Source organism: Nothobranchius furzeri, chromosome 19 (assembly GCF_043380555.1).
Source record: "Nothobranchius furzeri strain GRZ-AD chromosome 19, NfurGRZ-RIMD1, whole genome shotgun sequence".
Taxonomy (NCBI): Eukaryota; Metazoa; Chordata; class Actinopteri; order Cyprinodontiformes; family Nothobranchiidae; genus Nothobranchius; species Nothobranchius furzeri.
The window spans coordinates 18,962,678-18,990,120 of NC_091759.1; the positions used below are offsets into that span (position 1 = coordinate 18,962,678).

The 27,443-nt window shown below is 41.7% G+C and overlaps 2 protein-coding genes and 1 non-coding gene across 7 annotated transcripts; 1 reads left to right on the forward strand and 2 right to left on the reverse strand.

The window, feature by feature from the left end:
• The first annotated feature begins 9,138 nt into the window (after positions 1-9,138).
• On the forward strand, positions 9,139-18,585 carry fam83hb (family with sequence similarity 83 member Hb). Of its 2 annotated transcripts, none has more exons than XM_015973835.3 (8): positions 9,139-9,310; positions 12,524-12,700; positions 12,780-13,106; positions 14,380-14,544; positions 14,638-14,762; positions 14,839-15,384; positions 15,497-17,834; positions 18,245-18,585. In XM_015973835.3, the coding sequence occupies exons 2-8, from the start codon at positions 12,578-12,580 to the stop codon at positions 18,263-18,265; spliced, it is 3,645 nt and encodes a 1,214-aa protein (XP_015829321.3). In that variant the 5' UTR covers positions 9,139-9,310; positions 12,524-12,577; the 3' UTR covers positions 18,266-18,585. The 2 variants fall into 2 exon arrangements, with proteins under 2 accessions (XP_015829321.3, XP_015829322.3); XM_015973836.3 differs by having other exon boundaries at positions 9,185-9,310; positions 12,565-12,700.
• Positions 18,586-19,745: 1,160 nt separating this feature from the next.
• On the reverse strand, positions 19,746-26,677 carry si:ch211-199g17.9 (synaptonemal complex central element protein 1). 4 transcript variants are annotated; one of them, XR_011517382.1, is made up of 10 exons: positions 26,562-26,677; positions 26,123-26,167; positions 25,982-26,044; positions 23,445-23,519; positions 23,305-23,352; positions 23,151-23,205; positions 22,026-22,115; positions 20,404-20,507; positions 20,247-20,313; positions 19,746-20,170 (listed from the first exon to the last, which is right to left on the reverse strand). XR_011517382.1 is itself a non-coding variant. In XM_015973840.3 (10 exons), exons 1-10 carry the CDS (start codon positions 26,575-26,577, stop codon positions 20,137-20,139), a joined length of 552 nt encoding a protein of 183 aa, XP_015829326.1. In that variant the 5' UTR covers positions 26,578-26,677; the 3' UTR covers positions 19,746-20,136. The 4 variants fall into 4 exon arrangements, 2 of the variants coding, with proteins under 2 accessions (XP_015829326.1, XP_015829325.1); XM_015973840.3 differs by having other exon boundaries at positions 19,746-20,165; positions 20,404-20,467; XM_015973839.3 differs by having other exon boundaries at positions 20,404-20,467.
• LOC129164661 (U8 small nucleolar RNA) lies at positions 24,875-25,007 on the reverse strand. The gene has a single exon (XR_008564185.2). It is a non-coding gene; the product is annotated as a U8 small nucleolar RNA (small nucleolar RNA).
• Positions 26,678-27,443: the final 766 nt, after the last annotated feature.

Here is a 27,443-nt window from a genome sequence, read left to right on the forward strand (position 1 = left end):
GATGTTATCAAGCTGTCCTTGTGCCATTTGTGTTACCTAATAATCATTATGATCACCTCAACACTGCAGTAATAATAGCACCAAAGTGGCAACACCTGTCCAAGGTATGCAGGAAAGGCGCCGTGTCATCTCTCTCACACACACGCACACATACCATGCACAGTTCCTTACAGTAGATGAAGTTAAAAAACACACTCGGTGAGAACCTTCTTTCCACCTGCATGGGCTGTGGTTTGTAACACCTCACCCAGGGCTATAAAACTCATTTGTCAGCATGTCTTAAAGCAGAAACACAAGTCTTAGCAGCAGTTATGCAAGAATCTAGTCTCAGTTGTACTTCATTGGAGGAAAATGCTTTCATTTCTTATAATTGTCCTGTCTTAAGTACAGAACATGATGTCAGTTGGGGAAACTGATATACATTTGCTGTTATGGCAGCAAAGTGTTAAGTCACTGATGAGACTCGGTGTACGCTGCCACCTCTTATATCACCCCCTTTGGTTTAATGTGCAGTGCTGCAGACAATGTGTGTGTGTGTGTGTGTGTGTGTGTGTGTGTGTGTGTGTGTGTGTGTGTGTGTGTGTGTGTGTGTGCTCGTTCCCTCCAAACACCGCGGTGCAAAGATGACCTCAAAGCCCCAGGCTCTCTAGAGAGTCACCTTATACTCAGGTGTGACATTACAGCGTGAGAAAAGCATTCTGGGAAAGCTCACAGGACCATGGAGATGCAGGAACACAGGAGACAGGACACTGACTTTTTTTGTCAATACCAAAATCTGCCCTTTAACAAAAGCTGCATCACTCACACACATTAGGTGTTTATCTTAAAAAGCCTTAAAGAAATAAAGAATAGCCACGGTGTTGCCTGACAGCAGACCCACCCCGCTTTTTGTGTCAGTTCTCTCTTTTCTCTCGTTTTGCTTATAAAACACGATCCATAGCAACAAAAAAGTGTAAAACACAACAAATACACACCTTCCTGACTAGGTCTGATTCCCATTTTTAAGCCTACAGTGAGGCATTTGCAACTAATACTATGGTAATAAAAGCTACCTTTATGTTTTTTATACTAAAACTATTACAATGTGTTGGGAAAGCTTTGATTTATGCAGAAAGCACAGCTGTATGAGGGCCAAAAGGCATTTGGATCTGCTTAGACTGAAACATCTCTATCATTTCAATCTTCTTCTTACAGTTTCAAAGGAAAAATAAGTAAATTAAGACCTATAATATATTCAGTGTATCTGTAAGTACTTGTCCTCAACTGCTGGAGGTAAGTTTTTGCACTGTTGTGTTGGCAAGTCCTTTGCTTAATGGTGTCATGCAGGACTTGATGTCTAAATAACAGTTTTATTAAGTTTACTTTGCTGTTGTGCTTCTAAATTCAGTTTAAACTAATTATTTGATGCTAGAACAAAAGGAAAAATTGAGTGGCAATCTTTTATAAATGCATTCACTTCTTTCTCCTTATCTATGATCGCAGACGAGAGTTCATGGCTGTCGAGCTTCTCCTGGGGGATCGAAAGGTGTTCCAGCCCAGGCAGCATATTTAACATTCCCCCCAGTGACTTCCATGTCTGCTCAAGGTGGAATGTAACCGGAAAACCTCAAAAAGAAAGTTTCTTGGTTTTTTTGGATGCTCAAAACCACCTCGCTGACGCCTGTCGATGAGGAGGAGCAGCAGCTCTACTCCGAGAAGACTGAATTTCATTTTTGAATTGTAAAGAGAAATTCCACCCTTAAGTAAAATTCGGTCTGTTGCCATATTCCCCAGAGTTATGCCCATCCTTCACATTTTACCAACACATGTCGGGGATGTAACACGGGATCACATCAGCTGCGAAGTGCCGCGAAGTGGATCGCTCACGAAATTCACTCGCTGCCCGCTGCTCCTCTGCTCCCATCAGGCAAGAATTTTCAACAAGTGCTTTTGCTCACGCCTACGGGTTTCCAACCCCTCCCACCCCACCCCCTGTGCCCTTGCTGTGTGTGTGTGTGTGTGTGTGTGTGTGTGTGTGTGTGTGTGTGTGTGTGTGTGTGTGTGTGTGTGTGTGTGTGTGTCTGTGTGTGTGTGTGTGTGTGTGTGTGACCAGTTTGCCCTACTTGTTGACATCAGAAACTGAGCTGATCCTGCAGCAGTCTTGTAGACCAGTTCCTTTCTTAATGGGTAACTAAGTAACCTATTGTATTGTATAGTTACCTTTGAATTAAATTTATTTGTTTTTGTTCACATTTAATAAATGCAAAATTTGCTGTAAAAACTGCATTTAAAATTATGGAAACGCTGTGTGTGTGTTTGTGTCTTTGTTTATTTTCATCTCTCTAGTCTGTTTAGATACACAAAAATGGTCACATTTATCAATCTCTGTGTTTCATTTAGAAAATTTTCTTAATTTTGTTAAATTTACCGACTTGCCTCGTGTTTGGGTTTGACTTCCTGCCAGAATGGACGCGGCTCACTCACGGCTCACGAAAAAATGAGAGCACACGCCGGAACGATTGCTGCACGGTGCGGCTGATGTGACAGAGACTTTAGGGTAACAAGGGCGCCGAATAGAAGCGCTCGTTGTTCCAAGGCGCTTCCGCGTCTGATGTGATCCGGGCGTAAGATGGGTGGAAAAAAAGCATTTCGTAAACAACCCAGACGTTCTTCCAATTAAGCATTATTCTGTCAGCTTTAGCTTAGCATAAACAATGTAAGTGAATGGTAACAACTAGCACTGCTGTAAGCTGCCGCTGCAAGGCACAAGGATATGGACCAGTGGTGTGACATCTGTCACTTTTGATTTTACTAAATAACATTTACAACATTTGACACTAATGACAGTAAATGGCGAGTTTTGGGGCAGCTGTGTCGTGTCCGTGTGCTTTGCAATGACGCTTACTACGTTGCTTTGTCATTATGCGGTCCCAAGTCGAAATCGTCTCTTGTAATTCCTCCATGATACTTATTTTACTGATGTGATTATTTGAGGTCATCAAGGAACATTACGATCATTATTGGGTCATTTTCTTGACTGATTCACATAAAATGCTAGCTGTTACCATTCACTTACATTGTTTATGCTAAGCTAAAGCAAACAGAACACTGCCTGACTAGGAGAACGACTGGGCTGGTTACAAAATGCTTTTTCCCTCTCGTCTAAACCTGAGGAATACGGCAACAGACTAAATTTCACTTAGGGGGTGAAATAACCCTTTAAGTAGTTGACAAAAATAAATGAAAGAGTTTGTTGATACACTGGGGATTATAATAGCGACATACTCAGTCATGCAAAAATCATGCATTATTTTACTTGATAGAAAATATATGCATATTTAAACCTCCTGAGACCCTGCAGACTCGTACAAGGATGTAGGTTTCTTACCCTACAATATTTTAGTCTTTGCATCTGTTTTTATTCTTATTTTTTTTAACTAGGGATGTAAGAAACAAACTGATACATTGAAATATTACTCTAACTGTAATGCCTCCCTCTCCGGTCTCCCTCTAAAATCACTCAACAAGCTACTGTTGGTCCAAAATTCAGCTGCCCGGATAATCACCAAGACCTCCACTTTTGATCACATCACCCCTGTCCTGTAACAACTTCACTGGCTCCCTGTCAAATACAGAATTGACTATAAGATACTTCTTCATGCCTTTAAAGCCATCTATAATCTCGCTCCCCCTTATCTTTCTAATCTCCTCCACATTGTCACTCCCACTCGCTCGCTCCGATCATCATCTTCACCTTCCCTGTCTGTTCCTCGCACTCGTCTCTGTACTGTGGGAGCCAGAGCTTTCAGCCACTCAGCTCCAATATTCTGGAACACTCTACCGCCTGACCTCCGCAATATAAACCCCTTCTCATCCTTCAAGTCTCAACTCAAAACTCACATGTTCCGCCTGGCTTACTCACTGTAACTGTCCTCCTTCCATCTACTCTTTTTAGTCTATTATCCATTGTGCTGCTCTGACTCTACCCTTGGGAATTACTCTTCGCACTTATTTCTTGTTGTTTGTATTGCTTGCTGTTCCTTATATTTTGTCTTGTACAGTGACCTTGAGAGCTTTGAAAGGCGCTTGAAATAAAATGTATTATTATTATTATTATTTATTATTATTTCATGCTGTGACACTGAGTTGATATTTAAAAGCAGTGTATAAATTTTCTTTTGAGAATTTACTTGCCAACATTTGCTGTATTTCTTTTCTGTGGTGCAATTCAAATTCCGACTGGCAGGGGGCAGCAGTGTTTACTGACTTCATTCTGATGGAACGATGAAATCCAACAATAACACCTGGATGTGTCTTGGAAGCGTCTGGCCTGAGTTTGCTACCGACAACAAGTGTTCAATAACGAAGCCAAAACATCCCCTTTACAGATGCTGCCATGCTGTATGTTTTAGTATTTGCATAGAAGGAGGTGGAGCTTAAAATATACAATGCAGCCAGCCACTAGGGGGAGATTCGTTCAGCTTCTGTATAGAGTTATTAGTTGACAGCATGTATTAAAACTAAATTTTAATAACTGGAAAGTATAAAAGCTCCTCCTCGTAACTTTAGATAAGAAACGTTTGCAGAAATCACAAACAGGACGTTTTACTATTAAAGTAAATGTAGAAAGTACACAAAATTCTTGTTATTTTTTAAAATAAATTAAAACCGCACATTTCTGTGCAGTGAACTTAACAGTGCCCTTAAAGCTTGCTTAGAGCCCAGATGAATCACTGGCAGGTACAGGACACGTCAGGATTTTGTTACAGCCTGAATTAGCATACCTGTTGAAAGGTGACTCAGAGAGGGAGGAGCCTGAGGACGAGACTGCGATGGAGGAAGAGTTAAGAAGAGAGAAGAGGGGAACGAGGTAGAAACAAGCTAGGTGTGGTAAGATGCCTTAAGCACATTCCTCGTGCAGCCGCACCCTACATTTCAGCGTCTTTTTACCTGCTGGTTTGTTATCACAACTCATTCATGTATGAAGACACTTTTTTCACCAACATCCTCCCAGCTGTAAGCTCTTATTCCTCTCATTTTTCCACATTTGACTGTGCAAACATGATTTTGGCCATTTTGTGTGTAACAGATTAGATGTTTGAGCAGGAGGCACACCCTCAGGGCTATCAAATACCTATCAAACAAGGTGTGTCCTGTGTGGTGAACATGTTTCAGGTCAAAGGACAGCCCATATAAATGGAATTGTATCTCTATTGCAGTATGTTCTGATGTCATTGCTGCTATTTGAGTGAGAGCGAGCGTTCGGCAGCTTGAAAGTGGAAAAGTTTTGTGTAAAAAGGGAGCGTGAAAAGAAAGAAAAAATCTGACGAATCAGCGTTTAATGGTGGAAGTTTGTGTATTTGAGCAGCTACACGCTTCTGATCGGCCTCCTTCTGGTCAGATGTGACAAAGAAAAGCAAGAATTTACGGCCTCCAGCGGTGAGATGATTTAAGGGAGACTTGTTTAGACATCAGAGGAACTGAGTTTAAAGTCAAGTGATGCAACAAAGCAAGTCACTTAAAGAAAAAAGATTTAAACAAAAAGGTTTTTTCTAAAAGGTTACCAATCAAAATAAACATGAAGAAATGATACGGTTCATTCAAATTTATTTTACTAATCACATTTGACTAAATAGATTAACTGTAAATGAGACAAAAACTGATAGACTCTTATAATATGATGATAAGGAAATAAAAGTCGAGAACAGGGAGCTTAAATCATGTCCATCTGCTTTCGGACCATGGGTCCATGGATGTAATTTTGGGGGGGGGGGGGGGGGGGGGAGGACATGTCCCCCCCCCCACACACACACACACTTTTTCCAAAGTCAAGTTTTGACCCCTGCACTTTTTACCATCCAAAAACAATATTACGCTATATTAAATTGACACTAGTTGAGCTCTAGGACCAAGCGGAAAACAACCGTTTGTGTTGAAGACTGTTTCCCATTAGAGCATACTGTAAAGGCACCCCCCCCCCGTGTCCCCCCCCCCCCCACTTCTAAAGTGAAAATTACGTCCATGCATGGGTCCCCAGAAAAAAGAGAAAAATGAACGTAAGTGAATGGGGCTATAAAAGCTATTTTCTAATCCATTTTGATGTGAATCATGGATTTCACATTTGAATTTTAAAGACATTTTATTGGCAAGAAAGTGTTTATTTTCTAATGGCGGCAAAAGTTACTTTAGGTTTTGTGTGAAAAGACTACAAATGCCACTCGTCACCGTATTGACGTCATCAAACCAGACATGGAAAATGCCTGTGAACTTAACGAACTTCAAATCCTTCTTTCAGGACAACAGAAGGAGCAATAAATGTGGGGAAACCAATATAAAAATGGCCACGTGGTAAGTAGCAGCTACGCTGGGGGGGGGGTTCCTGTGGTGATGTCATTTCTGCAATGATAGGGGCGACGGTGGCACAGGAGTTAAGTGCTTGCCCTGTAATCAGAAGGTTGCAGGTTCGAGCCCCGCTCAGTCTGTCGCTGTCATTGTGTCCTTGGGCAAGACACTTAACCCACGTTGCCTGCTGGTGGTGGTCGGAGGGACCGGTGGCGCCAGCGCTCGGCAGCCTCGCCTCTGTCAGTGCGCCCCAGGGCAGCTGTGGCTACATTGTAGCTCATCCCCACCAGTGTGTGAATGTGTGGGTGAATGACTGATTGTGTTGTAGCGCCTTGGGGGGGTTCCAGGACTCTAGAAGGAGCTACATAAAATACAGGCCATTTACCATTTTACCACTTACCATAGTTATTCTAATAACACATTTTTACAAGTGTGAGACAAAAATAGTTGAAACTCATATGTTTATTTTTCATTTAAACTGAAGGACATTTGTGTGATTCAGGGCGTAAGGCAAATCGGATTAGAAAATAGCTCTTAGCCTCGTTCACTTGCATTGAATTTGTTGTTGTTCCAGGGACCCATGAGCCGACCGGAAGGGGAGGAGCCTTAGATCTAGTTTATGCTTCTGTGTCAGCTCCACGAGGGAAAGACGCACACGCATTGATGGAGACGCTTTGCCTTCTGATTTCTCCGTCACCCGGGGAGTGTTGCGTTTATATTTTTAGAGTTTTTCCACAAGGTATTCTTCAAGCTGCTCCGTGTCTGCCCGCTAGATGTCTTCGGCTCTCTTTATTGCTTTGAGGGCCCAATGGCGGGGCTGTTGATGAATCTGTTGACGTCCTGGCCAATCACAAGCTTGTGCACTCCATCTTGTTCGACGGATGTTTAGAAAAGTGGGCTCGACACCGTCCATCCTTGTGAGCTGGTTGGAGAGCCCTCGAAACGTTGGATAATGGCGTTGCGTGTCACCGTATCAACGCAGAGGCATAAACTAGGCTTAAGGCTCCCTACACCCGGCCGGGAGGGACTCGGAGTAGAGCCGCTGCCCCTCCAGCAGCAGCTCTCTCTTGCACATGGGAGGCAGTTCTTTTCTGATTTATCTGTAAGTGACATCACAAATGGGACTTTTTGAAATGGCTTGTTGTAGGCAAGTAATCTCTAAAACCAAACATGAATGGATGGATGGATTTTTTCACGTTTAGTGTTTTTATAGAGGAAGTAGAGACCCACATGGCAGCACAAAATGATGCAAAAGGTGAATTTTGCATTATATGTCCCCTTTAAATCTAATCCCCTTGTGTTTTGTTTTATTAGCAAATGCAATAAACAAATAAGCAAAAATAAACAAGCATGTGACTTCCTTGATGGAGGTCAACTGGTTTTCTTCACAAACATTTAGTGGAAGTGATGCAACCCTGCTGTTAGCATAACCTGTCCTTGCTTCTTTTTTTACAAGCATTTTGTAGGAATCAATTTTTAAACGAGTTAAAGGAACAATAAGGTTTTGTCTACATCAAATTCCTAAGTTTTTGTCCTCATGTCAAACTCAACAGGGTGAAGCTGTGGTTACCTAAGCAGCTGCCTTATAAAATATCTCAAGTTATCTTAAGGTCTTTTTTGTGGACATTAACTGCGTTTTGATGTTCTTTAACCACCAACAAAGGATTCTGTTGACTTATTTGTTATTCAAGTCATTTAACACTTACAATTTTAAAATAAAATGCGTCTGAGGAACGAAACCGCTTTTATCACGGTCATCCCGTGTTAACGTGTGATTTGTTGACATTTTAGGGTGAAAACTGCAAGATGCCCTTCTAATGTAAAGAGGAATCTTATGGTGTTCTGAATCTAATCGTGAAAATGTCAAACTTGTTTTCGGTGAGGTACTGAGAAGGTCAAGAGGAAGGTACAACACTGAGTCATGCACCCATCTGTAAACAAGGGCTCTGGCAAGATTTCTCCCCACACTGTTGGATGTTTAGTCGTCTTTCATGGAAACTTGAATTCAGACACGAACAATCAGATCTCAATTCTCTGGAAAGCGTCTGATCTGCCACAGCTTCATTTTTCAACACGACACTGACTACCAACACCCTGGCACTGGTGCAGTAAAAGCCCTAATGAATAGAAGAAAACACACAAAGGAACAGTGTCATGGCCTGGCCTCCCCAGAACCCAAAACTCCACTTAGATGACTGAAGTCTAGACAGAAAAGTAGTCAAAAGACGATAAACGTCCAGACAAGAGCTTGTTCGGTCAAAAACACAAGAATCGTTGCTGGAGGACACCAAAAGGTAAAAGTGTGACCATTATTGGATTTGTACGACTCTCTTTTGACTTTAAATATTATTTTATTTTACTAGGAAATAAACACCATTGGAATGTAATTGTGTTATTTGTATGTTTCTGTTATTTATGCACACATTTAAATTGCTGCAAACGTATCTACTTTTGCAGAAACATACTTAAAAATAAAGGTAATGCTTTTGCACATCTGTGGGGGTAAACACTTTTATATTTAACCATTTACTGGATGCAGAGCAGCTGGTTTGAAGGGCTCAGCAGTCAGACAGCAGAAACTAACTCCAGGGTCATTTCCCAGTGGTTTTTGAAATGCAGCAGAAGGAAAAAACTTCCACTGGTGTTCGTCCCAGCCGCTCTGGGAGGAGTCTCGCCTTTGGGAAAGCCCTTCCTGTCAGGAGGACGCGGCTCCTTCCTCATTCACGGAGCCCAAACTGCTGCGAGCTTCCAGCGACGGGTCCAGAGGATCTCACACCGCCGAGCGCAGCTCTCAGCCCGGGTACGGAGTTCGCGTCGGCCCGCTGCGGAGGGAGGGAGGCGGAGGGGGTGTTTGCCACGATAGGGGGGCTGACTTTGTCCGATCCGAGGAATGTGACGCACGGACTGGAAGGAGACCTGTAGGTCGGTGGTTTCACCGCGGAGAACCGTGAAAGACAAACGAGGGAAGAACTGAAGTAGTGCTGCAAAGGTAATGGAAAATAAACCAACAGTGCGTCATGACGCGTTTCTCTGTGTTCCTAACCGCTTCATTCTCATACCTGTCCTTTTATCCCTATCTAATATAACCTAATATCTCTTCAACTCACTTAGAATAAAATAAAAATCAGGGCCCTTTATCCTCATTTTCCTGCAGGATCAACTCATCCGTTGCAAAACCTGAACAGTGCTGTTATTACATCAACACACTGGCTGTTATCAGAACTATAAAGCCTCATTTCCAGTTATGAAGGAGGAAAACGGCGACTGATTCTGAGAAAAATCGTATTAGAGAAAAGGGTAGAGACACTTTTGAAAGCATGTCTCCCGTCATGTTTGAACAATGCTCACTGTGAAGGGCTTTACTTCCAGCTTTTGATGGTACAGCCTCGTCTGTCGAGCAAGGAAGACTGGTTTACAGGCTTGGATGACACCTTAATTGCACACTTCTGTTTCACAGCCCTTATTCTTGATGCATTGACAGTGAGTCACCAGGTTAAGAATAGTCCCCACATGTGGTTTTAATTTGTGGAAAATAAGATTAGAAGTGCCAGCTTTTTGTGGAACCTGTGTGCACGCTAACCATACGGCGGTTCTCATTCGTTGGTTTGCAGAAGTCTTCAAAAGTTCGAGCATTAATGCGTTTCGGGAAAAGCAAAGCTGGGATATTTTTCCGCCCTAACTGCTTCTGAGTTTCCAATCGAAGCTGACCGCGGGCCCTGAAAGCAGTTGGAACAGATGACTGGAGCTCAGTGGACCTGTTTTTCTAGCCCCAGAAAGAGGGAGCATGTGAGCCGTCACATCCAGAACATCATCATCTGTGTCATTCAGCAGCGAGGCTCACAGTATGGACTTATCTCAGTTTGTGTACATTAACCTGACAAACACTGACGGTAAAAACGTCCTGACAGGACCGTCACGACTTTACAGGCTTATCCCTCCAAACCTGTTCTTGCTCCTTTCACACAGAATTATCATGCAGAGAGAGGAGAAGGAATGCCAGATCAACCGTAGTGTTTGTTTAGCGAGGTGTGTTACAGCAGGAAGAGAATGTTCGTTCTCGATGGTTTTGCATCTCCTCGGGCTGGCCGTCCCCCTTGCTCACTAACTTGTCGAGACTGATACCATTTCAGAAGTTTCTTTCCGTCATTTTGTGCCAGTGTTCAGGAAGGAATGCTGAAAATGAGCCAGTGACACATTCAGAACAGCTTCCATGCTTCAGTGTCATCGGCCTCGTGAAGCTGCGGCGGAGCTGGTTTAGTGTTTCACTCAGGTGTAGGTTAGCTCCTCCTGGTGAGAGTACGCTTTACAGCAACACGGTGCTCCTGGTCGTCACTTTCTGTAGTTTGATGTTCATCCTGGTTGCTATAACAACAAACAAAGCCTCAGAGTTTGTTTTGGTATGCTACCGGTCACGTTGGAGAAGAAAGCACCATACATCGACTCAAAGCCGATGTTGATCATCAACGGATGAGAAAGTTAGTATTAGTTAAGAAACAAATAACTTTTTGTTATCTCACACAGTTTACGTAATCATCCAGCACGTCTCTCAGTTTGTGGTTTTCAGCAGTTCATCTTTGAACCACGTGGAATATTTTTCTAATACAAAAGAACCCACTGTGGGAACCGAGCAGGAATGGTGAGCGTGTAAAAACAACAAAGGCCTAATGTCTGTGGCTCAAAACCAGAGCAAAAGCAGGACGTCGTTCATTTTTCATACGGATGAATCACCGCACTGCAAGTATATTCCCCTCTGGCGACGCCGGACGGGGCTACTCGATGACTCACATGCTTGAGGAGTGAAGCCAGTTGTCCCACTGATTACAGATGAGGACTTTTGCCCCTTTGCTATTTCTACCAATAAGTTGTTTACACAGATCACATCATACCTGTACAGCGGGGTCAGCCTTTACACCCGCCCCTACCCCAAACCCACACACACACTGAGCAATTAGTCAGCCCCAATCAGTTCCAGTGACTCAATGTTCACATGGACCTTTATTCACACTGTCATGCTTCCTGTTGCGACCCAGTCCAAACAAATGAGATCTCAGGTAAATTTCCTGAGATTTTGTTTAGATTCAAAACGTTGATAAGTTCATCCTGGTTGGAATCAAGCCCGAAATCTATCCACATCAAAGTTGTCCGTTTTATTTCGAAGAGTGTTTCCCTGTAATAATAGTAAAGTTGTAAATATCTACTGTTTGACTCAAAATTCCCACATAATTATGTCGGAGTTCAAAGAAAGTTCTAAAGCGTTGTAGCTTTCGGCAGACTCGCTGAAACGAACTCAAGAGGCAGACAGACTTTTCTCCGCCACGTCTAAGCACGAGTTACTGGCATGACGGGTTCACTGAAAGGACTTGTCTATACACCTCCTCGAGCCTTTCCCACCTCTCCCTCGTCTCTCCCATGCAACTTCTAGCTTCGTGTTAATCGTTAGCATTATTAAGACAACTAATAGCCCAATAAGAACACTTGTAGACAGCTTTTATCCCTTTCATCTTAAAAAATTAGGTTTAGAAAACCAGAAGACACATCAGAAGTAAGATTCTGATGTCAGAAATAGACCCAATAATTATTTAATTATGAGGGAGATGCAAAAACTCAAAGATTTCGTATTCATACAGAATATCTGTAGTTATTAGACAAAACGTTGGTTTGTTTATTGCATAATGGACTCCTGAGTTCATGTGCTGAATTTAAATGTGATTACTGAGATCTGATCTCACTTCCTGTTTGGTCTAAACACAACCTTTAGGACAGATCCAACTATTAAAAATGAAACCTTCACATGAAAGTGAATATTTCTTTGCTCATCTGAAGCTGTGGGGTAAAACGCATTAGTCTGTCCACTCGGATCATCTGAGCACAGATTAACTCAACGCTCTGGCTTTGACTCACCAACAACGGCTGCTTTGTTCAGGTGGTTATAGGTAACTTGTGCGTGGAACACAAAGGCTTCTTTCTTTCGCCACCCAAAGGGATATTTAATTGATTTATTGTTTGGCATTATTGGGGGAGTGGTGTGTTTTTACAGTACATCTAACTGACAAAAGGAAGGAGGTTTAAACAAAGGAAAACTGCTGCTTTTTTTTTTATCTTGATTCGTTTCTACTTGCTCTTTAGGGGCCCAAACTGAAATATGTGAGTCACTAACCCTAAATAAATAAATAAACAAAGATTTTTTTTTGTTTCTGCAAAGGCGAAACTTCCCTGAGACCCTCATTCTTGACTTTTGATCAGACCCACCTTAACGATGGCCCGTCGATCCCAGAGTTCATCGATCGGAGATAATCCTCTGGACCCAAACTACCTGCCTCCACTCTACCGTGAGGGGTATCGTTTGGCTATTGATGAGCTAATAGAGAAGGACATTGAGGTAATAAATTTTGTCGTGATTTTCAGTGTAATGTAAAATTTTTAAATTTGCTAAGTTTCTGTGTTTTCTGTTGCAACAGGGCTACAACGAGTTCATCCAGAAGGAGGGTATTGTAAATTTTCTTGCCCAACCGGAAATTGAGCACATCAAGTCCACGCTTCAGATACCCAACCAGACCTCGAACCTACCAGAGTTGACGTATTATGAGGGAGGTCAAGAGACCGATGGGTCCTCTGGCACCTACTGGCCAATGGAGTCGGACACGGCGGCACCGGGACTAGATCTGGGATGGCCACAGTTCACCTATGCTGGACCCACAGAGGTCACCACACTGGTCAACCCCTCCGAACCTGACGTGCCAAGCATTAAGGAGCGTGCACGGAGGCTCATCAAGAATGCACGACAAGTATGTATAAAGGAGGCAGAAATGTTCAGGTCAGGCTTATACTTGTGGTTATCTTCCTGTCTAATCTGCATAAACCCAGTCTCTGAAAAACTGGTTGGACTGAGGAGCTGCTAATGAAGTTGTGTTTACTTTAACTTGAGTCGGGCTTTATTGCTGTGAGTTCACTCTCAAATTGTGTCTGCCTCTGTCAACTTTGCAACCACGCCCTTTTTAGTTGAATTTTCAACTGGCTGTCTCCTTCACATAATTAAGCATTTTGAATAGCAGGAAGCATACAAAACAAACGTGACGAGCAGTCAAACCTGTTGGTCCGATGGATCATGACTTTATTTGTTCTACGTTTCTCTTTGAGGGTTTACAGAACTCGTCTGTGCCTTACAGGTGTTAGCTTTTAGTGTATCTCCTGTGTTCAGACAGAGTCCAACGACTCAGCGTGCAGTTTCAAACTGAATCTTTAATTTTTGAATACTACTTTTGTAATGTAAATGTAGTAGATTACCCCACGTTTTATCAGTCAGTGCGTTTACATGCAGCCGGTAACCCTTTTAAAACCCGAATATTCACAATAACCCGGTTCCGCAGGTCCTTGTAAACACCGCCAAAAACCCGGATATGCTCATAACCGGGTTTTTAAAAACCCGGTTACTACACCTGGGGTAACCCTTTTCTAACCCGAATGTTTGGTCGTGTAAACGCATATCGGGATATCCCCATCAAAGCGTGTGTTCTGCGCATGCTCTGTTCGCAAGGAATCTTGGTCTTTTGAGTAGCGAGACGTCTTGCATGCGCCAGAACACCGGAAGTAAACAACAAGTTGGGAGCAAAATGGCGAGTCGCGGCACAGCACCACACTTTTGGAGTGACGAAGAAACTAAAGCGCAAACAAACGTGGTCGCTATCTCTTCCGAACTGGGAACTGTTGTTGTTTTCACGGATACCGGAACAAGAAGAACCGGAAATGACGCATATTGCGCCTGGACATAGTCCATACATCCTGACGCTACCCCAACGTCCGCATTTAAATCGGGTTATGCAAGTTAGGGGTAACTCTTTCTATTTATGCTTGTAAACGGGTTATTCTGATCAACTCAGAGACCCGAATACCGACCTTAACCCGATCATAACCCGGATATTGGCTGCATGTAAACGTAGTCCGTGATACACTGAGGGTAGTCAAATGTGCATTTTGTCTCAGTTATTCAGTTGAGTAATGCTGTTGTACCACATTATGTTGAACATAACAGAGTTTCTTGTGTTTGTGCTTTATATCCAGGTTATTGCGATTGCGATGGACATATTTACAGACGTTGACATTTTTTCAGAACTTTTGGAGGCAGCGGCACGCCAAGTTGCAGTCTACATTTTACTGGATGAGCAGGACGCTCATCACTTTGTCTCTATGGTCAGCAGCTGCAAAGTCAACTTGGACTTGATTCAAGTGAGTTTAGGTTTTATGCAACATTCCCTCCATTTTCCACATTGACTTTAAGAGCTTTTAAATCAACTAACAACAGTAAAATGTTTTTTTTAGATGATGCGCGTCAGAACCGTTGGGGGGATAACGTATTACTCTCGGACAGGAAAATCCTTTAAAGGACAGATGAAAAATCGCTTTATGTTGACTGACTGTAGGGCTGCGCTCAGCGGGAACTACAGGTATGCTTATGTCACAATTAAGATATTTTAAAAATTATTTCTGTTGCTTCACTTTTACTTTTAAATTTTCCTCTAGTTTCATGTGGTCCTACGAAAAGATCCATCGCTGCATGGTGCATCTCTTCCTGGGGGAGATGGTTAACTCCTTCGATGAGGAGTTTCGTATTCTCTATGCCCAGTCAGAGCCTCTGGTCATCAACCAGTTCAGCGTACCACTTGCTATCTCAGACCACACCGCTGGCAGTTATTTACACACCCAGATTGGTTTGAAGAGGACACAGTCTCTACTTAATTCCATTGGTTACAGGCAGCAGCCGGAGATTACCCCAGCCTTCCCCTACGGGGACGCAGACCGCAACCCTTTTAGAAGGAACGATCCGTTTCGTCACACGCTTGAACCCAACGCAGGAATTACCATTGGAAAATACTCTCAGCAACAGTTTCGTCTGCAGCAGTCTTACTTAGATCAGGGGAAGTCCATAGTGTCCAGGCAGATGGAGATGAAATCAAGTGCCTTTAAGAGGCACAGCTATGCAGAAGGAACGCAGGAAACCTACTCCTCTTCCAGACAATTCATGAAGCACAGAGTCATGAACAATCTGGATGAGACAGATTTTCACAGGTATGTATTGTTTCATCCTAGCCACCCTATGTACCATTCTGTTACTACATATCTATACATGTTCTGATGTAAAAATGACACAACTAAGAAATGCTTTTTTTATTTTTTACAGAGAGCAGTTTCAAAGCAGCCATTACTACAGCGAAGGGCCTGGACCAGGTTCTGGCCATGGACACTATGATAGGCTTCGAGGCTATCCTTCACACCTCTCCCTCGACCAGTATTCAGACTCAAGCTATCGCTCCTCAGATCTGGAACCTCCACTTGGAAACAAAGACTACTTTTCATCTGATGACCTAAAAGGACCAGAAGGGCTTCATGGTCCTCCACTAGCTGGGAGGTATGAAGGAGGAACCTCCAACAGGAGGCCAACCATTGGTCACACTTATGCTTGCCAGAGTTCCCCGACACAGCTGCACCCACCAGAAAAAAAGTCATTATACAAGCATTCTGGTCAAACCCACGATCAAGATCCAAGTGTAAAGGAAGGCATGAGGAACTGGAGGATCAACTCGTATCTTAGTAATTATGACGGTGGTGGAGAAGAGGGTTTGCCTGAACCAATGGGACCTGACACGTTTGATGATCCTCCAGCTATTGAGCAACCAACTGCGCCTGAAATTTCAACATCACGCTTTGGAGTGAAGGAGCCACCAAATGTTTTCCCTATGCCCAGACCAGATTTACTGACACCCCGTTTTGGAAAGCCCAAACTGACTGAAAGCAGCAATAAAGACTATATTCCATCAGCAGCAAGGGATGTGCTTTCTTCTCGCACTGATTATAGGTCTTCTATTCTTGAGAAGGAAAAAGAGAGGGAGTCAGAGAGAGTTGCAGCGAGGGAGGCAGGAGAGGACACAACAACCAAAGATGCTCCAGATCTCTTTCTGTCCAGACATGAATCGGTCCGATCACGTATCAACCCGCTCCTTCAACGCAGCTCTCGCCTGCGCTCCTCACTTATATTTGCATCTTCCAAGACGGAGATACACAGTGGCAGCTTAGGTCTAAAACCAGCGACAGAGGAAGACGAGCAGTTAGATTCTGTACAAACTTCCTCCATAGTGGCCCAAATTCTTGCAAAGAGGAGGTCTCTGTCTCGTGAGCCATATGAATGGCGAAAAAAGTTTGAGGAAAGACAAAAGGACAAGGAAATGAAGGAGAAAGAGGAGGAAAAAGAGAAAGAGCCACAAGAAGAGAAAAGGAATGTAGAGGTGAAAACTGAAATTAAGGAAAAAGAGGAACCTCAGAACACAGACAAGGAAGAAAAATCACAGAGTATTACGAAACCTGAAGACCAGAAACCAGTGAACGTAACTAATGTAGCTTCTAGACTGCAATATTTTCAAGATTTGGAAAACAAGAGAAAAGTCTCAAAATTGAACACAGATATATCAGTTAAAGCCTCAGAGCCTCCAGAAAAGAAGCCAGATCTTTCAGAGAAACCTCCTCTCAACCCTTCAGCTACTCTAAGGTCCACAACTGGGACAATCAGTCCAGCAGACAACGAACCAAAGAAACCAGACATCTCTGCAAAACTGGCAGAACTCAATCGCAGACCAACTTCGCCAAAAGTCTCAATACTCACTCCCAAGCCTTTTGTGAGTTCTCAGAAGTCTTCAGAGACATCGCAATCTCAAAAAGAGGAAACTGTGTCAGAAGGTCCAAAGAAGGAACTACCTAAGTTACTAAAGCCTCTGTCCTCACCGAAGATCTTCAAGAAAGATGCGTTAAAGTTAAAGGGACTGAATCCTCGTCGTGTCTCTTGTGGTGAGGAGATTCTAACCACAGATGCAACAGATGCAGAAAAAAGTGAGCTGAAAAAGAACCGCGCTCGTAGTTCTTCAACGCTGTCACATGAAGACTCTAAGGAAGGACTGCATAAGCGTATGGGATCCAGTACATCCATTAACACAATCGGTGAAGGGAAAGGTGATGGCAAGACCCTTGAGTTTCTAAAGAAACAGACTCAGAGGTTAAAGGGGTTCCTGGGGCCAAAGGATAAAGATAAGAAAGCCTCAGGAGAAGAGAGGAACATGACCACGGTCATGGAGGTAACTGATGATCCAAGCAAAAATCAGAGCTCACAAGCTAAAGAAACCAGCTCCACTACAGCCAATCAACCCGCAATCAATCATAAGACCTCATCGGGAACATCGGGCTCATCTCGGTACCAGTCCCCAGGAAGCTCGGTCTTGTTCAGCAGCAACCTACGAGATGACACCAAGGTCATTCTGGAGCAAATCTCCGCCAACAGCCAGAAAAACCGTCAGGAGCGAGAAGAAACAGGAGGGGACAAAGGCGATGTTGCAGACAAAGGACTGGAGACATCAAACCCTGGGAAAAAGAGTCGCTTTCTACGAACATCGGGCAACAGCCAAGAGAGGGAGGGCTTACTGAAGAGGATAGAGAGTCTGAGGAAGGAGAAGAAGGTCTACAGCCGCTTTGAGGTAGTTGATGTTAACAGCATTGATGGAAAATCTATTAAAGTAAAGTAGTTCTAATGTTGAATTATGATAAATTTGGGAGAGAAATTCAGCATTTGATTCCAAAATGTTAAAATATAAATAGAGTTGATTAGAGGAAATCAGTTTGTCTTTTCATAAAATGCTAATCAAGTGGATTAATTTGTTTAAAAAAATTACGAAAATGGAAATTTGAAAAAGCAAATATGCATGTGGAGAGTCTACAAACTGTTCATACTGTTGAAAGTAATGTTAAAAATACTGAATGAATTATGACGGTGGTGTCTAACTTCAGTACCATTTTAAAATGCTGCAAAGAATCAGAAGACGACAGAAATGGAGGAAGATGGTGGAAGTGGTTAATTTCACTCGTATCCCTGTTTCTCTGTTAACAGATGGGGAATAGCCTGGGATAACAAACGATGGAGGAGCGACCTTTTATCTGGAAACTGTTCATGCAAGATGATCAAAAGCGTCTATTGCTAACTTGTGCCAACAACACTGAAATACTCCCTAAAAGTACCTCTGCCCGACTCTGTGGACTTTTCTGGATTTTTACAAAGAAGTAATAAAACTTGAAGAGACTTTATTGAAAATGCTGAAAACAAACTAAACTCGCTGAGTTTGGAATGTGCTTTTATGCCAAGACCTGGTACTACTTTGCCTTATATGGTGACTGAGAGGCAAAACGGACTACTTGCACGCCGGCTACGCGGGCTGATGTTTCACCAAACGCAAGAAGGTTGGGTGATTCGCCTAAAACTGAGCTTGTACGAACGTGACTGTGGGACTTGGAGGAGACAGACTGCACACGTTGCACCCGAGGGAAAGAAAATGGATACATGCCAGTCCAGAAAAAGGAATAAACAAAAGCACGGCAGTATTAGACCAGAGTGTACCAGAGATGTGTCGTTTTTTGGGGGAAACGTTTAGCTGGGAGTGGTTTTTAACAGAATCGGAGAAAGTGTCCTTGTGGTTTCATCAATGTGCCAACAGCTCATCAAGGCTGCAGCTAGAAAAAAACCCAGAAGAAGTACATAGGATCCAAGAGATGATAAATAGAAAGTGTTTTCTAAAAGCTAACATTGAGGTTGTAGTGAACTTTATCCTTTCAGGAGAGTGTGATCTATCTTTTCATCAAGGTGTGGACTCAATGTTCAGGGTTAAATATGTCAAATATGCATTCAGGGAGGAGCTTTCCAAGTCAGAGGCCATGTTTTCTTTTTTGTTTGTTTTTAATCAAACAGAAATAAAATTGTAAATATTCTACCGCTGCCTTGTGTCACTGGAAAATAGAGAATTCACCTGGCTGTTTCTGTCTTTGCTGAATTTCAAACAACCTGTGAGGGAAAGGTTGGGTGTACGACGCTGTTCTGGAGCGAAGCCATGATTCCTTAAGTAACTCACTCGACTTTGAAGGCCTACGCCCTAAGCAGGACTCAGCTCATGTTGGCCTGTAAGCACAATTAAAATTTTGTTAAACGCTCGCCAGCTTGACTGGGCAAGAAGCGATTTTGTGTGTTCTTGTTTAGTAATTCTGAAGACTGGATATTTTGCTAGGGAACAATTTAAAGTTTACACAGTCTTCCATACAGGGCTTTATTGAGTGTATTTATAGAAAAGGAGGCTTTTTCTTATTTTATGTGATAAATGAGATCACGACCACCCTTGATCCGCTGTAAAGTTTCTAAATCAGACGGTAATGCTGGAAAATGTTATTGGCATTGATTAGGAGGAATCAGTTGCACAGGGTTTTGTGTTTTTAAAACTTAAAGAGTATTATGTTGTGTTTTGAAAAACTGCAAAAAAAGTTTTTGTTATTAAATGCTTTTAAAATGATCTTGACTGTGGCTGTGTCTGTATGAGCGGGTGTATCAGTGAACTGTGAGAAAAGTGTCGTAGATTAAAGGCTTTTTAATGTCTTTTTTTCCAGTTTAATGAAAATGTCAAAGTTGAACAATAACAGCATCACAAAGGGAGAATAATGGTGGATTTCCCCAGTCACACAGTGACTCTCTTAGTGATAATAAACACATTTTTGCAGAACATGCAGTAGAACATTAAATAAAAACAACAGAATCTGATGTTATTAAGGAACTGTTTGAGAACGAGGACTTGTTAAAACTATCAGGCTCTTAATAATCTGACAGAAAACCAAACAAAGCTTCAAGTTTAGGATAAAGTAGAACGTTTTATCTTCACATCTAGAACCGAGTGGACTTTACTCCTCAGCTGTGCATCTTCCATCTCCATCTACTTCTGTTTCTTCATCTCCTCCAGCTCCTCGTTAACTTGGTGCAGCTGACTCAACTTTAACTGTTCTGTCAGAACCACAGGACAAATGAAATGTTGCACGTTTGCCTACAGACGATCAGTAAATAACCAGAGGATACTTACCGGTTGACAGCAGTTGATCTTTTGTATTTTCAGCCAACTCCAGCTCATATGGAAGTCTCTCTGGAGTCTAATATTTCAAACAAGATCCATTATATTAAATAAATAAACAAATAAATAAATAAATGAGAACTAAATGTTAATGAATCAAGAGTCTTACAAAGACGGAGTGGAGTTGCTTGAATTGCTCAGTCAGCTGCTGAAGTTGGTTTTCAAATTTCATCCTGTTGAAGCAGAGTTCTCATTTGTGGGACCAGCTCCCAGCTTTAGTCCGTGAGGCAGACACCTTGTTTACTTTTAAGAATAGGCTTGAAACATTTTTATTTGATAGGGCCTACGGTTAAAATCTGATGTTAGCCTAAATCTGGACAAGTGGGGGAGTAGAGGGAGGTGGAGTGTACAGTCGGTAAAGACGGCTCTCCCTTGCCCTGCCTCCATGATGCCTCCATCTGAGGCCTAGTCCACACGTAGCCGGGGTTTTTTAAAAACGAATATCCGCCCCTCCAAAAACTTGCATCCACACCACCTCGTTTTAAAAAAAAAACTCTGTCCACACGTACCCGGATAAATACGTTGTTAAGGACATGCCAGACCTGTAGGCGGCAGTACTTCCCCCGTTCTTAACCTCGTCCTTCGTCTGTGGTCTTCCGCAAGGAGCAGTAATTCCGCTTGCAAAAACAAACAAGCAGAAAGCGCTTGGACAATTGATGGATCGGGTAGTGACAGAGCGCAGCTCTGAAGGCTTCCATGTTGTCGGCTAGTGTAAACACAGGTCGCACACGTGATGTCAGCATTGCTTTGTCGCGGAAAGTGACGTTGCGGACCTTAAAACTCCGGTTTTGTCCGTCCACACGCAGACACCCAAAACGGAGAAAACGCAGATCTTCACTTTGGCCGGAGTTTTTAAAAAGATCCGTTTTCGTGTGAAAAAACTCAGTTTTCGTGTGGATGACAGACCAAAACGTAGAAAAATATCTACGCTTTGGCAGATCCCCGGCTACGTGTGGACAGGGCCTAAAAGGCTAGATTATCCAGAGTTATCTCTGTAGTTATGCTGCTATAGGCTTAGACTGCTGGAGGACATACCAACCACTTTCCACACTCTACTACTTTCTTCTACAATCTGCTCTTTAACTGTATTATTTTCTGCTATTTCAGCTGTTAACTTTATTTTTTCTCTGTTTTTCCATAAGGTGGCCTCATGGAGGGGGCCATCGGCTAGCACACTGTAGCTAACCACTTAAACATTCTCCCTCTCCTGATAATTAATAGACGTGTGTGTGTGTGTGTGTGTGTGTGTGTGTGTGTGTGTGTGTGTGTGTGTGTGTGTGTGTGTGTGTGTGTGTGTGTGTGTGTGTGTGTGTGTGTGTGTGTGTGTGTGTGTGTGTGTGTGTGTGTGTGTGTGTGTGTGTGTCTGCTCTGTCTTCTCGATCCCCAGTGAGTCGTGGAGGATGGCTGCTTACACTGAGCCAGGATCCTCTGGAGGTTTCTTCCTGTTAAAAGGGAGTTTTCCTCTCCACTGTCGCTACAAGCTTGCTTAGTATGAGGATTGCTGTAAAATATGACGCAGCCTGCTGGGTTCCTTACATAGGAAACTTTTTTTTGATTGACTTAATGAGGTGACCTGTATTGGAATGTTTATTATGTGAAGTGCTTTGAGACGACGCTTGTCGTGATTTGGCGCTTTATAAATAAACTTGAAGTGAATTTGTAAAGTGTTTTTTCTTTGTTGTTGTTGTTGTTGTCTTGAACACAATAACTTGTGATAACATAAACTGGTACCGTAGCTTCCTGTGTTTAAGTCGGACTTCCTGGATTTCACATCTGCGCTGCTCCAGCAGGTCCTTGCTCTCCTTGTTCTTCTTCAGCTGTCTGAAAAACACACTTTTATCATTCTGCACGAGATGCGAACACACTTTTTATGTGTCAGATCAATTCAGAGGCATCCAAAGCCCGATTTTGAACCTACATAATATTTATGTTTAAGCCCAGACTTTGGAAGCTAGTTGAATCTAATAAATAATACGACTTGTTTAGTGTTTTTTTTTATATAAACCAGCAACATTTACCTCTGAAAGTTTGGAAACCAATACAGAAAAGTAAAAGTGGTTTAACTAGCTGAGAGGCTAGGTCCAACCTGGACAGGTCACTGGTTCCAAAAAGGGTCAACAGAGAGACACCAGTATGCACTCATTCTTCGTTAAACGTCTGGAGGAAAGCCTTTCAGACACAGGAAAGCAGGACTGCAACATAAACAACCGTGCCAGCTTTGACAAGAAGCTTTCATGAAACAAGTCCTTCCAGCCCTCTGGTGTTTATGGACACAGAAACTGGAACAACACCGACTGATGGATGGCAGGACATTCTTCTATCACATCAGTGAGAAGAAAATGAGCAATATAGGAAGTCCAACTGGCTGTTAACTTTTTTTTTGTCCAACAGCAGAAAAATTAACTCAAAAAATGAAAGGATGAGTCCGTTTCACAATCCCCTCACTGAGCTGGTTTAGATGCTCAACACGGCGATAAAGGCAAAGCAAGATGTGTGTGGAAACTTCAAACACGGTGTCAGATTTCTGCTCAGAGTGCATAATTAATGAATCAATTCCTACTTAAATTGTGTTTCAGGAGTCTCTAAAACTATCGTAAATAACTAAAAATATCAGAAAATATTGAGAAATATTAAGTATTTATATCGCCAAAATCTAAGGTTTTGCCACTGACCACTGATTTGCTTTTATTGGAAGTTACTGCCACCTAGTGTCAGAAAGCGGCATATTTAGAGGCTCTCTGCATAAATACGCCTGATTCACATGCTGAACATGTAATTCAGCCATCGGATCAGGCTTGTTGGAGAAGGGAAACAACAAAAACACTCTAGATAGAGGAGACGTGTATCATGCTTTACCTACAACACTCCTGCTCAGAATCTTCACACTGCAGCTGCAGCTTTGTGATCAGCTCTGAAAAAAATCCCCAAATATTAAAAAAAAGTTTGACTTTGACCACACGTATCATTATAAAAACAAATATTCATGATAATCATTTGCGTCTATTGGCACCTCTTTTGTCTTTAACGAGTCCCTCCAGTTCATAAGCTTTTGTGTGTACTGCAAGAACAATGAAACATAAGCTTTACTGTGAGATGTGAATATCATAGACAGGGCTTGGATATTTCTGCTCTAAATATGAATAGTCTCACAAGATTCCAGTTCCTTCAGCAACGCTTCTTTCGCAGATTTAAGTTCTTCATATTCATTCTTTATGGTTGCTTGTCCTTAAAGAATTTAGGACAGTTAACAATAAAACAAACATTTACTTGGTCTTTCACATGATGGCAAAGTTACGATCATTTAATATTATTTTGATCATAATCATTAGTGATGTGTCGGTCGCGAACGAACCGGCTCTAAGAGCCGGCTCTTTGAAGTGAACGGCGGGAACCGGTTCGTCATTGGGAGCCGCCGCCCCGCCTTGGTGAAAGCTACAGGCGATTGGTCAACCTGTGTAACTGTGTGTCCAGACTGTCCACACACAGAGCAGTAGGGGCGGGGAAGAGGGAGGATCATACTCCGACAGACACACAGCAGAGCACATGTGGGAGGAGGGAGACGAGAGGGAATGAGGAGGAGGAAAAAGGTGAGCGAGAGGGAGGAGAGCGCGACGAAGACGGTGAGAAAATGAGCGCCAGCAATCAGAAAGTAGAGATTTCTTAAAGTGTTCAGTTATTAAATCCATAGAAATGATAAATATTTGATATATTGCTTTTTTTTACATTAGCAAATTATTTTACATATAGTTTAGCATTATTTTGGTTATAAATGTACTCTACACCAGTGGATCCTAACCTGGGGGTCCTGACCCCCACAAGGGGGCGCCAAAGCCTCTCAGTGGGTCGCCAGGACCTCTCCACTTTAAGGGGTTAAAACTTTATTTATTACTTGTTTATAGCCTACATTTTGCTCAATTTTTTTCATGAGTGAAAAGTCTACTGATATTAAGACAGGAAACAATTTGTACAGAAAACGTAACACATTTAAGAACAATTTGCTCAGCTCACTGTTTTATTTTCAAGTGTCAAAAGTTCATTAAAGATAGGACTGGTTGATTAATCACAGCGTTTACAGTAAATAATCTAGTACAAACAGTAATATACACATTTAAGTACATTTTGCTCAGTGTATTTTTTATGTGTCAAACGTTTATTGAAAGGAATGATTGATTTATCAGTGTTTACAAGAAACAATGTGTTCAGAAAAGTAATACTAACAGTCAAGCACATTATGCTCTGTTTGGTTTTGTTCATGACTTTGTTCTGTACTGGAGCCTACTATTAATGTTATCTATTAAATCAAAGCATATTAAAATGTGCTTGAACAATTGTATCATTTCTTAATACTATTTGTACTGGAAGAGAAAATGGGAGGGGGTCGTCAAAAAATTTACTGGTAAAAATCGGGGTCCCTTGGGGAAAAGGTTGGGAACCACTGCTCTACACACAACAGAAAATCTGAGGAGCCACTTGGGAACTGAAAGAGCCGGCTCTTTTTGGTGGGCTGATCCAAAAGTGCCGGCTCTCTATAAGAAGCCGGAATTCCCATCACTGATAATTATCTGTGTTACAAATAGCAGATCAGAATGGGTCCTGATGGGTGTTGCTGTTCCCACCAGGGCAGAGACATTAATCACATCTCATTTAGCTCCATTCATCATGTTCTGCAACTCCACGGATGGAGTAACAGGTAAGGATGTACCTCACTGACAATACAGTACATGTGATCGGAAATCCACTTTAACTAGTACAACCCACCGTCTGACTGACGGTAGTAACTTAATCTCAATACTGGAATTTTAGAATGTGTACGTTGACACAGTTGGCAAACATGATGTCTAAAATACCAAAACATTACAAATAAAGATAGTTATGCCTTTTAATTCCTTAAAACTGACGAGGAAGTGACTTTTTATTAGTATGTCGTCACTAAAACGTGCGCTCTTATTGGTTCGCACATTACCGATGATTTTTATAGCGGAATTAAAAACCCAAAGTTCGTGTCTTCTGCTTGCATGTTTTTTTAGACCCTTAAAGTTTGCAGACACATTTAAACTACTTATTGTCACTGTTTTAACGACAGTGAAGGTTAAAACAAGAAAGCGGAATCGTTAGCGGAAAAGGAACACGGACTTTACAAAGAGTAATGAAAAGAGTCAAGATGACTCACCTTCTTTGGTGAAATTGTTCGCCGAGCTCACAAATGGCAAAGAAAAGACGAATATTCTTCATTAATTGCTTTATTTAGTCCTAATAAAACACTAAGGTGCGAATATAACCCATATAACTTTATTATATCCATTTGTACCACTTCCTTACGTTGTTTAAGCACTTGAACACGAGAACGGAAGTACGAGACAGGGAGTTAGCTTGACAATTTAATTTAGGTAAATCCAGTTTGTATATGAGATGCTGATTTGTATTAGCATCACAAGCCAGACTAAATAAATATACGCTTTAAAAAGCAAGAATTTGGCAGCTTTACAAAGCAAGAATTTGGTCTAGTTCGCTAGGCTAGACTATCGGCTATCAGTGGAAACTAAACTGTGGATTGTTTCCCTGGTTTATATAGAAACGTGTTGCTGTTAATCAGACAGAAGCATAAACACAGAAAACGTTTTCTTTCACACAAAACAAAAAGTTAACATACATTTAAAACTTGAATAAATATAATTAAAATCAGAAACCTTTTTGCAGTTTTCTAAGAATTTCCGTCAGCTGCGCGACTTTGGGTGGCTGTAGCAGATCACCTGCCCAAAACAGAGCAAGAAAATAAGCATAAACATTTTTAAAACGAGTTTAACGTATAGGATGTGCTTATACTGTACCTTCTTTCAGCGTTGTCAAGTTAATCATTTCCTCAACGCTGCATCCTTTACATATAAAGAAATTAGATTTTAAAACATTTAGTTACTTTCAACTGCGGATAAGACTCAGGCTAATTTGGCAGATGTATCATTGACTCGTCATTTGACGACAGGAGCAGAAAAAAATGGATTAAATTGACTCTATAACAACTTATTTACATTTGTGATTTATCTTTGTCTATTAAAAAGTAAGAACAATGTAAAAGCTCATCATTTTCACAACAAGAATAGTTTTCGAGTAGAAAGAGCTAACAAAATTTTGCTAAATGCCGTTTAAGCTAGTTATGACGCATTCAAATTGAATAGTGACAAACTTTTTTAGAGCATTTACACACTAACTTTTGCTGGTTAAATGCATTTTTTTATCCTGCAGATTAATTTTAAGTGTTGAGCGTCATACCGCTTAGTTCCTCCATGTTTGCTCTCTAACGTTAACGTTAAACCAGGTTAAACCCTAAACCTCTTTAACGAAGAGTGGCTCGTGCCATAATCACCACAGACGCTTCATCAAACACCGGGGGCTCGGGGTGGGGTGTGGGGGCTAAGCCACCTGAAACTCCCCTCCCTGCTGTTGAACTCCCAACACCAACTTTGAGTGGTTTTAATACACAATTTCTAATAATTAATGTATTAGGTTTTAAGACAGTTGTATAATCTATGACACTGGGCTCTGTTGTTTTTTTAGTTAATATAAAATGAAAAAATAAAAATAAGCCCTGCATCCTAAGATTATGATGTATTCTGTTTGTCTCAGACCTGATAGTAGTTAGGGACAGAGTTTTGATTTTAAAAATCTAACTACAAAACTTTGACTTCTACTTTCTCCAGATCAGGCTGCAATCTTTACAATCCAAAGAGCCGTTTCCCTCTTAGGTCCATGGGAATACTACGCGTTTAGAGAAAATCTCACATTAAAGATCGTACAAAACTAGGCAAGTTGTAATTTTTGAGAAATGTTAATGGAAGAGGATTAGGACCACTGAAAAATAGGTTCACTATTTTCCCGAATTCTGACACAGGTCAAAACTCAGAAATTAAAATAAGGATTGATTTTTGTTCAAACCTTTCAAGACAATAAACCAAAATCATCCCGGTATTAGTTTTTTCAGGCCAAAAAAAGTAAAATAGTGATTTTTGTATTTAAAAAAAATGCAAAAATGATTTTAAGGTGAACTCTTTGTCAAAAATCATCCAAAATTAGCATATTAGTAAAAACCTCAACACTTATTTCTATGTGCCCTAAAGAAGCCATTAAACCTGAAGCACAAAGCCCAGCACCTTT

Excerpts from the sequence above, each read along its gene's own strand:
- fam83hb (XM_015973835.3), top strand. The coding sequence starts at position 12,578 with ATGGCCCGTCGATCCCAGAGTTCATCGATCGGAGATAATCCTCTGGAC. Across the intron at positions 12,701-12,779 it reads TAATAGAGAAGGACATTGAG|GGCTACAACGAGTTCATCCA; the intron begins GTAATAAATTTT and ends CTGTTGCAACAG. Across the intron at positions 15,385-15,496 it reads GATGAGACAGATTTTCACAG|AGAGCAGTTTCAAAGCAGCC; the intron begins GTATGTATTGTT and ends TATTTTTTACAG.
- si:ch211-199g17.9 (XM_015973839.3), bottom strand. Across the intron at positions 23,206-23,304 it reads ACTCGTTAAAGACAAAAGAG|AGCTGATCACAAAGCTGCAG; the intron begins GTGCCAATAGAC and ends GATTTTTTTCAG. Across the intron at positions 20,314-20,403 it reads AGCAACTCCACTCCGTCTTT|ACTCCAGAGAGACTTCCATA; the intron begins GTAAGACTCTTG and ends TTGAAATATTAG.